This window comes from Eutrigla gurnardus, assembly GCF_963514095.1.
Source record: "Eutrigla gurnardus genome assembly, chromosome: 7".
NCBI lineage: Eukaryota > Metazoa > Chordata > Actinopteri > Perciformes > Triglidae > Eutrigla > Eutrigla gurnardus.
In genome coordinates, this window is record NC_139921.1 from 27,045,902 (window position 1) to 27,059,266 (window position 13,365).

Sequence of the window (13,365 nt, forward strand, 5' to 3'; positions counted from 1 at the left end):
CCATACACAAATCATATCACATCACAAGGTAACATTTATAAATCTCGTGCTATAAAACAAAGAGAGGCATTTGGCTCCACCTAGCGTTTGAAAATTGAGACTACTGAGACTGTCTGAAAAAGGATTTTCATGCCCCAATTTTAACCTGTCAGGCACCCCCCCATATATATATATATATATATATATATAGGGTCAGCCAAATTTGATAGTTTTTCACTTTCGATAAAAAGCATCCACCAAAATCAATCGGTATCCTTTTATCCTGTTATAAAGTAGGCAAATTATGGGAATCATTTGTTTTAACGTGAATTATTCATTAACATTTTATTGCAAGAAAAAAAAAAATCTATTAACAGACTGAAATGTTAATAGATTTTTTTATACAGAAAAGCTGACTAGACTTTAGAAGTCCCTCAGGACATCGATTGCACCATAAGTGCTACCAGGTTAATTTAAACTTCTCTTCTAAGACTATCTGTCAGCACTTCCTTGATAATTCTTCCTAATTGTTATCCTGCTGCACAAAGGGCGTCTGGGCTTTGATTTCACTAATCAGTAATCCTTTACTGCAACAATGTATATAATGCATGTATATGTATGTTAATCCGCAACCTGTGCATGTTAACTACTGTATTATTATTGTTATGTTATTTGGCAGTATCTTTGGTGATTTAGATTTAGATTTTTATTTCAAAAATGTCAAAATTAATACAGAAAGTGTCATACAGAAAACAATATATTACATAACTAGATTTATGATTTTTTTTTAAAGGCCGAACAGGAGTGGGAAGAAGAATACATTGTATGTTTTTTGTACATTTTTATAATGAGCTCGAGAATAGGCGTGGACTGCCTGAGAGACTCCGTTCCGGGCAACAAAACCACCCCTCATGCTTCGATCTCCCATGATTCATTTCGACAAGAATAGGTCCCAGTTATTTGTATCCATAGGGGCTCTTGCTGCGCGCCGGTGGCATTTATACAAGCTAACATCTCTGTCGTCGCGTTTTTCCGTTCCCCGTATTTAATGGGTTTTTATTCGGATCACTCATAATCGTATCAGACGCCGGGTTTTATTTCACACGTGATTGCAGGTGAGCAAACTCGCACATGACCGCTGCCGCTAACGTGAGCTAGCAAGGCCACACAGGAATGCTATGTGCTTGCTAGCTTGTGCTAATTTAGCTAGTTAACGTTAAACGCGTCAGGAGAGCCGTTGAGCGGGTATCACAGCCGGTTAGTTGGAGTTATAACGTCAGTCAGCTGCGATATACGTGTTTATAGAAAGTGTATTAATACGATGAACTTGACGTTAACCAGCTTTAACCCCTGGCGAACGTCAACAACGCCCCCCGGTCCTCAGTTAAACGTCCTGTCTCCCCTCGCAGGTTCCTGGTTCAGGATGTCGTATCCTCCGCCACTCAACCGCCAGCAGATCGGCATCCCGCAGTTACCTCCCAGGATCCCGCCTCCTCAGTATGCGGGGTTCGCTCAGACTGTCCCGCCAGGTAACGTAATCTAACAGCTGGGCAGCTTCTGGGTCAGATCTTCATGTTTAAACACAACGCAAGGCTGGGGCTGGGTTTTTTTAGGTCCCCTGTTCTCAGGTCAGCTCTGTTGAGATTGAAAGAGCAGCAGAAAGGTGATATTGTTTCTGGGGTTCAGATTTTGATCTGATGTTGGACATAAACTTTTCATAAAATGTCAACAACGCCTCTGAAAGTTATCAGATACTGGGGAGGGAAAAACATACCAATAAACCCACAGAGGCTGGTGATTTGTACCTGAATGCTATGGGAACATTAGGAGAAATACCTAAATATAATGACTACAAACAGCAAATCATATCGGAAATTATACTTGATCACAGAAACAAATAGCAAATCAGTGGCCAGCATGTGTTTGGTTAACCTGCTTGGTCAATACCTTGGGTAATCGCCGATCCATTAGGGACGGGACGATGTAAGCAAGTTAATTGTGGTGAATTTTTGTTTATTTTTGCACTTTATGATCTTCACTTTAAGGATATGTGATGTGTAAAAATGTGATTTTATTAACAAAATGTAAGCATATTATTTTTATGATGCAATTATTTTGGCCAGGGTTATCGTGACAACAATTTGTATGATTTTCTGTAGTCGTAAGCCTCATTGCGTGGATTGATGATTGTATTTTGTTTCTCTTCTCAGGTACTCCCATGATCCCGGTTCATATGGGTGTTGTGGCCCCCACGCCTGCAGTGAGTTAGAAACAGGAGTTCCTACTGCATGACAATTAAAGCACAATAAACACAAATCACTCGAATGGCTAAAATCTAACTCAACGTTGCAGGTTCTTCTCCCGACCGCGGTGGCCGTAGCACATAAGTCGATGCTTCCCAAGAAGGAGCCCAACATCAGAGTCAAGGACATGGACGACGGCGGCGGCCCCACCACCACAGTGTTTGTAGGGAACATTTCTGAAAAGGCATCTGACATGTTGGTCAGACAGCTTCTAGCGGTGAGTTGACAGATTGTATCCACTCTGCTTAAATATTAAGGTGGAATTGAGATGTAAAATAATTCAAACCTCCAACACAATATCAAGGTATACAGCACCGTCATAGTCATTATCCTATTATTAGTCATTATTATTATTAGGAGCATTGTTTTTTTCAAACTATCCATAGATATCAGAATACTTTTTTAATCCCTTTTAGGAAATTATACATCTGCAATCGCTCCATAAGAGTAAGAAAGGAAGGAAATTAAGAGCCTATATATATATATATATATATATATATATATATATATATATACGTTTACTGTGTTGTGAAAATCTGATATCGTGACACATTTTACAGAGAAACACTTGCACAACAGCATCGCTGCCTCATGACTCATGTCACATGTCCAATGACAAATCCCTGGGGACAACAAATGTCTCAGAGATGAACATTCTGTTGCATTTACTTTAATGTCTTTAATGTGATAAATTGCTATTTTATTTAATACTCATGGATTAAATAATTTGGTTTTCTTTCAATATAGAAATGTGGAATTGTTCTCAGCTGGAAAAGAGTCCAAGGTGCCTCTGGGAAGCTTCAAGGTAAAAAGGGCACAATCTATCCGTATTGTTTTGGTGCAGATTTTTTCACAAAGAGAAGATGTGAAATCAGATATACCAAACATCCGTTGGTACTAACGTTGTATCTGCTCTCCTCTCCTGGAAGCTTTTGGCTTCTGTGAGTATAAGGAGCCTGAATCGACTCTGCGAGCCCTCAGACTTCTGCACGAGTTGCTCTTGGGTGATAAGAAGCTGTTGGTGAAGGTGGACGCCAAGACCAAGGCCCAGCTCGATGAGTGGAAGGCCAAGAAGAGGAGTGCCAATGGGGTATGCTGCTCACCTGCTGCTACGTTGATTATTCTGTTAATTTACAAGTTTCTTATACTTTCCTGGCTGTAACACACAGGGAGCTGGCGGTGTGTCGAAGAACGGGGAGGATGATGAGGAGGAGGTTCTGGATGAAGAGACCCTGCGTCGGGACCAGGTGGTGAAGGGGGCAATAGAAGTCCTCATCCGAGAGTATGCAAGTGAACTCAACGCTCCGTCGCAGGATCCCGACAGTCAACCTCGCAACAAGAAGAGGAAAGAGAAGAAAGAGGAGGTATTGTTGTCATAACGTCGATGTGTGCAGCTCTTCATAGTAACTGCTGAGTACTTAGTGTATTTCTTCCTGTCTTTCTCTCCTTTTGTGTAAGGAGGATATCAATGCCATGGAGATGGAGGATGACAAGAGAGACTTGATTTCCAGAGAGATCAGTAAATTCCGGGACACACACAAGGTAATGTATCAAACTGCTGTTATTACTTTATAATTTAGTCTTTGGAGACGAAATCCTCCGCATTTGTATTTAAAAAAACATCAAATGGAGCTGCAGTTTATATAGTTTATGGAGGTAATTCCTCCATATGATTGTTCTGTTACTGCCCACTATAGTAAGGAGGTAGTTTGTTACGATATAGATTAGTGAGTAAAATTAAAGGAAGAGAAAGTAGTAGATGTTGAGTAAAGTTTTTATACTGAAGGTTTGAAGTGTTCAAATACATCGACCACTCATAGATGGCTTTATAGTATCTGTCAGTTTTTCCAAATTGGGCAATATATTATTATTATTATCATTCATAATACTGATTTGAGACTAAAGGTTTTGGCTCTGCAAAAGCTATAGTCATCACACAGAGTGCATGGACACAATGTTAAATTCCATCTAAAGCTAATCTATTGATTAAACCCCACCAATGTGGTAGAGTTCATTTGGTGACTAGAGCAAGATGAATCTCAGAATCTCAGCTTTGGGAAAAAGTTGCGAGGATAGGATGTAAGTATGATCTTTCATTTCTTCTTTACTCATGTCGGGCGCTCCCTTCTGGAGGGTTTGCAGAGGGGCAACTGGCTCTCAGTTTTTTAAATCTAGGGAGGGTGGGGGGGGGGCAACGTGGTCTGGAATGTATTCATTCCTAGTCATGTCCAAATGTAGCATGTAGCATGTCGGACTAGCACCGAGCGAGGTTTTAAGACGGCGGAGAAGCTCAGTGAACCTCTGCAGGTCCTCGGATGATAAATGATGTGTTTGAAGAACACACACTGAATGAGCCTAACCACTGCAGTAGTTTGAACTGCAGCCTGTAGTATTACTGAAGCAGGGAGCGCCCCTCCACAGCACTCTGTGGTCTGAAGACATACAAGGTAAGTGCTTGTATTTTGGTCTTTTTCTCATTTTTTTTCTGTCCTAGTGACTCCACTCCACCCCCTTTAGTTAAACAATGATAAAACGAGGACATGATATGATGCATATGAGTATATTGGTGGACAAGGCTGCAGGCAGAAACATCATGGAACTGGACTTTTACACACACTATTACAGAGGTGGGTCATATTAGGATTAAAGCCTTCAGAAGTGACAACTTAACAGAGGTCAAAATGTGCCAAACCTCCAGGTGCCATAAATACATGCAGAACTCTTATATATAAAGGTGAGCAGTGTTGAAAATATGTGACAGATATCAAACGCCATCACACCGACCATCGAGGAGGAACTTTAAACGACGGGGATTTGTCAGACATGCAGTATGAAACACGATATAGGATGTTGACAACTTCTGTTCATTTGCATGCAACTTAATATAGCCCTCCTCTGTATTAGACGTGTGTTTCAAACGTAGCCTCGGAAATCAGCGTTTTTTATTTTAGAACAAGAGGTAAGTTATAGGATAGAAATAAGAGAGAAAACCAGCCAGATAGTGAACGGTGCTGTGAAAAACCCTCGGAATCGGACAGATAATGATTCCAATCAAGTGTAGCTAAATCACAAGGTAGGACATTTAGTTCACGTAGAACAGAATCTCTTCCATCCTTTTTTTGTTTTGTTGAGCTTCACAGCGGTCAGACCCACATCTCCAACGCCACGTACAGCTGTTTAAAACAGTCGGTGAATCACGTAAAGGCTGTCTGAGCTGTGGGCCTGACTCAGTTGAAGGGTTTTTTTTTGTATTACTTATTGGGCTCGAGAGGCCAAAGAGATACCAGAAGACAACTTGCAGGTAAGACCAGTTCACTCATTTCTTTGTGACATGATGGAATACAGTTGTTTCAGACATGAATTGAAGTTGTTATTGATGTTTATGTCTCTGGCTAGAATGTTATTGGATAAAGTGCTTCACAGGTAATCGTTTGGACGTGTTTTTCTTTCTTTTTTTCTCTGATTATTTTGACTTTACACATGACCTGCTTTTCCTCCCACACGTAGCCTGTAGGATGTGTAGGGGCAGAGAAGTGCTGAAACCGTAGTTCATCACCTGTGAGTTGCACACCGATAGCTCCAAGACGGTCTGTAGAAAATGGCATGATTTTTTAAATGTCAACCAGTCAGAAAGCCGACGGCGATACGATACAACATTTGTGTGTTTGCACTGAAATTCATTTTGCATCTTTTAGGCAGTTTCCGTTCAAGGTCTGTTACACTTTCCTAGACGTACAAGACACATTCAACATCTTCTGGATTCTCATTTAAAAAAGAAAATGCTGCATACTGAAGTTCCACACGGTTGCAGGGGATCACATTCAATGCACTCTGGCTCCGGCTCCCTTCCATCTCCGATGACCATGTAGAAAAAAAAACACATGGGAGCTGATTATGTAATTCCCTTAGTTGGCCAAGTGCCAACGTTAAGCTTGTTTTAATCCACTTGGCATAGGTAAGACCAAACCGGGGCTTTATATAGTGGTGATCTTAAGTGTAGTGTGAGAGAACTTGTTGACCTAATGGTTCAAAGCTGACTCGACGCGTTGAACATCGAGTTAAACCCGAGGAACCACGTAAAGCTGAGTGCATCAAACATAACGTCCATGTGAACCACTCAACACCGCCGGAGTATAACTACACTTCTATGTGTCAAACCGTAATGCATTTTAGCCCGCAGTATCTCAGATCTATTTACTTTAGCAGCACTTGCCTGAATGCACATTGATCTGGAAAGCGGGCGGATATGACTTTCATCAGTATGTGTTCGCCTACAGCGGAGTTTTTATTGGAATGGCCTCTCATTACATCAGAGCTTAATCGCAGATCACCGTAGAGCAGAGAGCGACCGCAGAGGTCAGTTTGACCCGTTACATATGTGAAGGAAAACATCGTTCAGTGTTATTGTATGTGATAAAAGGGAACCAGGGCAGGGAGTTATCAATGCACGACACTTACATAACAAATAATGTACATGTTTAAATAATAATAGATGGTTTTAATGTCCTCTCTTGCCGTAACTCCTTCATTAAACCCAGGTTAGTTTTTAGGTGTTTTTAGGATTGACCTGTCGGTTATGGTGTAAAGTAAGCGTGTCCTAAATGAGCAGTGTCGGTATTAAGCCTGCTCAAACAGGGGACCACTCTTCCTGGAGGAAACACCAGGCCTAAGAGGACTTCCTCACTAGCAGCAGCCAGCCTCTCCAAGGCAATGATTCATGGCAGTATGTGAGCATACTGCAAAAATAATTTCCAGTTATCGTGCTGACAACATTACCGAGTATTTTATGTATTTTAGTATGATCTTTTCAGTATCGATAATCTGTTAACACGTGTCTTTCCCCCTTTTTCTTCCTGTTGGGCTCCTGCAGAAACTTGAGGAGGAAAAAGGAAAGAAAGAAAAGGAGCGGCTGGAGATCGAGAGGGAAAGGAGAGAGAGGGACAAAGAGCGGGAGCGCGAGAGGGAGCGCCGCGACCGCGAGAAAGAGAAGGAAAGGGAGAGAGAGAGGGACAAGGAGCGGGAACGAGACCGAGATCGCGACCGCGAGCGGGAGAGAGATCGCGAACGGGAGAGGACGAAGGAGCGGGAGAGGGAGCGAGAGAGGGAGAGGAGTCGAGACGTCAGCGAAGATCGCAGCAGATCGAGGTCAGTGGGAGGCCTGTGATGTCACACGTGATGATGTCATCGTTGCAAGTAAAAGCAAATGCCTCAATTTTACAGGATGTTCTGGTGCATAAATCCACTGTACAGACGAGCCTAGTAGAGGAGCTATAATTACATTTTATAACAGCAAAACAGTCGTTTAATTTCTAGGTAAATCTAATCTTTTAATCACATTTTTCATATGATTGAAAGCTCCAACTGCTTCTAACGGGGGCATTAGATGCAGCAAATACATGTAGTTCAGTGTTATGGGAAAGCAGGTGTGTACAAAGTCTTGAAAGTTTGGAAAATGCTTAATTGCATTGGTTAGATTTTCAAGGGTACGAAAATGCTTGAATTTGAATATATATCCTGGAACAATGCTAGATTTTCAACATGATAATAATTTGGTGAAGTATTGCTGTACATTAACACAAAAGCAGTTATCCTTAACTCATTTATAGCTGAGTGGATTTTTCTCTCCAGCCTTTTTCATAGCATTATAATAATATGTTTGGAAATTTTTGGTTGAGGACCCTTGAGAGTGCTTGAGAACTGCTTGAATTTTCCTCTTTAATAAAACGTACGGACCCTGAGTAGAGGTAAGATCTTAAGCCCGAGCCCGAGCCCGAGCCCGACCCGACCCGAATTTCGGGTCGGGTCGGGTATAAAATGTCAATCATTACGTTCGGGTCGGGTCGGGCCGGGCTTCTCTCTCGCTGACTTTTTTTATTATTATTTTTTTTTTATTTATTTATTTTTAATATATGTTTATAGAAATGTATAAACGATGTGTGGAGAATAAGATACTAAACTGAGGAATACTTGTTATAAAATAAATAATTAGGGGGAAAAAAACAGAGAGGGCGCTGTAATTGCTATTTAACTAAACGGGACAGGAGCCGCAGCACAGACATCCACCCCGTCACTAGCCATGTTTCCATCCAAAGTGATTCGAATTACTGGGAAATGCGCATTAAAAGAAATTCGAATCATGTGTGTTTCCATCAAAAGAACGGACTTTGGTGAAAACTACAAATTCGCGCGAGTTTTCTAAGTCACGCGAGATTTCCCGCGGGTTGGCATGGCAACCAGCCTGTAAACATTCCGTCGTCTTCCTGCCGGTGACACCGGCTGGACCGGCCGGTGCTTGATGAGGTGCATGGGCTTTTCACACAGCCTTGTGGGCACAAGTGGCCCGAGTTCGGCCGTGTTCAGCTGTCTGTCTCCCGGCTGGTTTGCGTGCTGCGCGTCTTGGCGTTTCGCGTTCGACGGAGAGTCCGCCTGTGTGGACTCGCGTGGGGCTGGGCGGGCCGGTGTTTGACCGATGTCCGAGGGCTTTTCAGCAAGCTCTGACGGTGAGAGTCCCGACAGTTCGGCGTGGTTGAGGTCTCTATTTAAATGTCAAACACCGGAAGCAGTCGGGGTGAAAGTGCGCTACGTCACACTTGATTCGCATACAGGTGTTTCCATCCCATTCGAATCAACCAAAACCCGGCCATAGCGAGCGTATTTCATTTTGTGCGAATCAGGGGATTTTAATGCGAATCACGGCGTTTCCATCATCATTTTCCGATGCGATACATCTAGATGCGCATCTAAACAGCTGATGGAAACGCACCTATTGCTCTTCTTTGTCTCTCTGCGCGCTCTCTCTCTCTGCGCGCTCTCTCTCTCTCCCTCTCCCCGTCTCTCTCTCTGCGCTCTCTCTCTCTCTCTCTCTCTCTCTCTCTCTCTCTCTCTCTCTCTCTCTCTCTCTCTCTCTCTATCTCTCTCTCTTAAAGTGCCGCGCTAGATTCTTAAGGACGTACTCTGAGTCCTCACAAATAAAATATGAAATTTCGGGTTTGGTTCGGGCTCGGGCCTGCAAATCAAGTTAATTGCTCGGGTTTGGGCCGGGTCGGGCTTTAATCCCGCGGGCCTGGGTCGGGTCGGGCTGGATTTTTTAGGCCCGATCTTACCTCTAACCCTGAGGAAAAGAAATGTGCTGGTTTGTGCAGCTCTGCTTTTTTTTTGTTGCATTCTATTTTTTTCCTTCTCATTTCGATTTGAAAAACCCGGTTTCTGGTGTTGGACTAATGAACTTGTCATCTGCAGAGAGAGGACTAGAGAAGATAAAAAACGAGACCGGGAAGAAGATGAGGAGGACGTTTACGAGAGGAGGAGACTCGAGAGGAGGCTTCGAGACAAGGAGGCGGCTTACCAAGAAGTACATACATCATCTTCTCCTGTCATCTTGATTTTGATCGATTTTAGACATAAATGATAATGTTTTATTCATTGCACATAAAGAAATTCATTAAATGATAGTAATTTGTTTTCGTCTGACTCAGTGGTTGATTTATCTTTCCTCTTAAAGCGCCTGAAAAACTGGGAGATCCGGGAGAGGAAGAAGGCTCGTGACTACAGCAAAGAGACGGAGCGGGAGGACGAGAGGCGTCGTGAAATGGTACACAGGAATGCATGTCAAATTGCAATTAGACAATTACGGTTTTAGACAGTTTGCCACACCAGATGTGTGAGGAGGAGTTGCTGGATTTATGCCGACGCAACTGATAGTTTCCATCTTTAAATTCAGATGAAAGAAGCCAAAAGGCTGAAAGAATTCCTTGAAGATTATGACGACGACAGAGATGACCCAAAATACTACAGGTGATTATTTTTAATGCACATTTACTGTGAGGTGCACACACTTGTTTTTGTTTTGCATCGGTCCTCAGTCGACTTTTCATTCTCGTCCTCAGGGGCAGCGCTTTGCAGAAGCGACTTCGCGACCGGGAAAAGGAAACGGAATTGGACGAGCGAGACCGGAAGAGGGAGAAGGAGGAGCTGGAGGAGATCAGACAGAGGCTTCTGGCTGAAGGTCACCCCGACCCTGATGCTGAGCTGCAGAGGGTGAGTCAGTCATTCCCTTTACACACACTTTAGTTACCTGAGAGTCCTGGTTTACGTTGTTTGGAATTGTGTTCCTAAACGACTTCTTACACGTATGCACGTGCATAACTAAAGAGCGGAGGTAAATGACGTGGAGCGATTTGTGCTTGTATTTAAAATAATTTCTTCAACAGTCCGACTTTAACTGAAACAAGCCTCCACAAGTCTGTTATCACCGCTGAGAAATTTGAAGATTTGGTAAATTCAGTGATATGCAATGTGAAGAAAAAACACTTTAATTACAGTTAAAACTTAAAAAAAAAAAAATTTCCACTGCTGAACATTTGACTATTTGTTGAATTCAGTTTACTTTGAATTGTGAGGGAAAGCTCTGCTCTGTTTGAGTGTCCGGTCTAATGCGTGTAATTATTTAAAGTTTTGTAGAAATAAAGGCACTTAAAAACTGATTCCTGACACGTACCGGTAAATGCAGCAGAATGTGATGTCATTGTTGGTGTGTACCTGTGTAGATGGAGGAGGAGGCGGAGCGCAGACGACAGCCTCCTCTGAAACTCGAACCCGAGGAGGACGTGATCCAGGAGAAGGCTCACAAAGAACGGGAGAAGAGGGGGTCGGCAAGACCCGCAGAGCCGGTGCCTCGGGCCCCCCAGCAGCACTCGGACGATGATGTAGAGGAGGGGGAGGAGGACGACTACCGTGATGCCGAAGACTCACAAGAGGCCAAGCCGCAGCTCAAACCCATCATGCGACCGATCACCACCGCTCCCTCGGTGTCCTCCGCCAGCGGGAACGCCACTCCGAACACACCCGGCAACGAGTCTCCCTGCGGCATCATTATTCCCGGAGAAGACACCCCTGAGGTCCAACCTCCAGAGGAGCACCGGCCCAAGATCGGTCTCAGTCTCAAGCTGGGTGAGTACAGAAGCAAACTCAGGACACAGAGGGATCTAGTTCTTTTCGCTGCTTTGTGCTAGAAACCGCTCTTCTCTGCTCCCAGGTGCCACCAACAGTCCGAGCCAGCTCAGCGTCGTAAAGCGAAAGAAGCTGGCGACCGTGGAAAGTGTTTTCAACAAGTTTGACGAGGAGGAGGCCGATGAGCAGCCTCGCAAAAGGAAGCTGGTTCCACTGGACTACGGCGACGACGACAAGAGCCTGGGGCTGGATGGGGCCGAAATACCGGGGGCCAAAGGCAGCATCAACACGGAGGAGAAACGCAAGCACATCAAGAGCCTCATCGAGAAGATCCCCACAGCCAGGCCCGAGCTCTTCTCCTACCCTCTGGACTGGACCATGGTGGACTCGGTACGGACACTTTTATTAACTTCATAACTTTGACAAGTTCAAAAAGGTCAAAGAAAGTAGTAATTTGATATTCTGTTGCAGTAGAGTTGAGGTTCTCGGCTGCGTTAATCGATACTGATAATCGGTCAGATGATCAGTAAATGAAAATGAGGTGTTGATCTAATTGTTCTCTCTGTAGACTCTGATGGACCGCCGCATTAAACCCTGGATCAATAAGAAGATTATCGAATACATCGGCGAGGAGGAAGCCACGTTGGTTGATTTTGTCTGTTCTAAGGTTCGTGTTTATTTCATTGAAAATGCTGGAAAATATGAACCATTCTAACCATTATTTGTTTTGAATAACTTTATTTTCTGTGTGTGTTGTGTTCTCTTCTCTCCCCAGGTGATGGCACACAGCACCCCTCAGGGTATTCTTGATGATGTTGCTATGGTAAGTTGAAGCGCAATTTGAAATGTTTAAACGCATTTACATTAAATTTAATGCCAACATTCTTGTCTCCCTCGGGATGAATTGTAATCACTCTGGTGATCTCTTAAATTGTACTCCTAGCGGTGACTTTTTTTAATTAGTAGAACACTTTGTTTTAAGGCCAAATACCCACTAATTACATTCCCATCAGCCTTAGCTGTACTTTGGGTTTAAGGCTAATTAGCAGATGTTCATTGTTAAACAGCTGGTTTGAAGTAATCGAATGTAACTTTCATGTTATAAGTCCGATTCATTGATGCAACGTTTGTCTCGCCACCCTGTTTGTGTTTAGGTTCTAGATGAAGAAGCAGAAGTCTTCATAGTAAAAATGTGGAGGCTGTTGATATATGAAACAGAAGCAAAGAAGATCGGACTGGTGAAATAGAAAACACGCGTCTCTGTCTGACTTCCTAAGCTCACAGTTCTGCTACCGACAGTTTTGTGGTCCAGCAGGCTGTAAACGTGCCCATACACCCCTCCATTCCATCAGCAAGGAGCTGCTGCCTTGTGTGTGTGTGTGTGTGTGTGTGTGTGTATGTGTGTGTGTGTTTGGAAGGGAAAGTGAGCTGTGAACAGGGTTTGCACAAACATACTGCATGATATAAAAACTTTGGTTGTATTATTCTCCCTTTGTTATTGCTGTTGAGGCAAAAGACAGTTGCAATTCACCCATCTGTTCTCCAATATGTTGGACTCTGATTTGATTTACTGTTGTCATGTTGAGGCACTGTTCCATTGTGTGAACTAATAAATATGCTTTTTTAGAAAAGTGTTTGTCCTTTTAATGTGCTTTTTAACTACCGTATTCCTCTTCGTTAGGTGGATTTTAAATGTAATTATGTTCGAGAATGTTAGTTTTTTCTTATATTCCACCTCACTTTTTGTTCTTCAAAATTTGTGGTTATTACAATAAAGCAAAACTTAACCTCAACTCATCAAACTTCCACTGATAGATGGAAAACCAGGAAATAAAAGGTTAAAATAGCATTTGACAGTAAGTAACTATAAGTTTATATTCACTTAATACAATTTATACACTTTATTTGTTTTTGTTCTTGTCAAATAGCACATTCGTAAGCATTACTTTACAAAATAAAAGCATTTGTTTGTTCCTTTCAAAATGAGTTAATACAGTGCAGAGATGCTATTCTTTTGTTGACTATTTCCTAAAATGTATGTATATACTTAATCAAATTATTTGCTTATTATTCAAAAATATTGGTTAAGTGTCGCAAAAATAATGACTTGGTATCTCATAATAATGACATACTA

The 13,365-nt window shown here is 42.7% G+C and overlaps 1 protein-coding gene across 2 annotated transcripts; it reads left to right on the plus strand.

Annotated features, from left to right (window-relative positions):
- The first annotated feature begins 930 nt into the window (after positions 1-930).
- Positions 931-12,862, plus strand: rbm25a (RNA binding motif protein 25a). 2 transcript variants are annotated; one of them, XM_084012785.1, is made up of 18 exons: positions 931-1,094; positions 1,389-1,508; positions 2,190-2,239; positions 2,332-2,499; positions 3,030-3,087; positions 3,212-3,372; positions 3,452-3,646; positions 3,741-3,824; positions 7,153-7,427; positions 9,522-9,633; positions 9,784-9,873; positions 10,003-10,076; positions 10,169-10,319; positions 10,829-11,231; positions 11,317-11,621; positions 11,800-11,898; positions 12,007-12,054; positions 12,386-12,862. In XM_084012785.1, exons 2-18 carry the CDS (start codon positions 1,403-1,405, stop codon positions 12,476-12,478), a joined length of 2,472 nt encoding a protein of 823 aa, XP_083868911.1. In that variant the 5' UTR covers positions 931-1,094; positions 1,389-1,402; the 3' UTR covers positions 12,479-12,862. The 2 variants fall into 2 exon arrangements, with proteins under 2 accessions (XP_083868911.1, XP_083868912.1); XM_084012786.1 differs by having other exon boundaries at positions 3,744-3,824.
- The last annotated feature ends 503 nt before the right edge of the window (positions 12,863-13,365 follow it).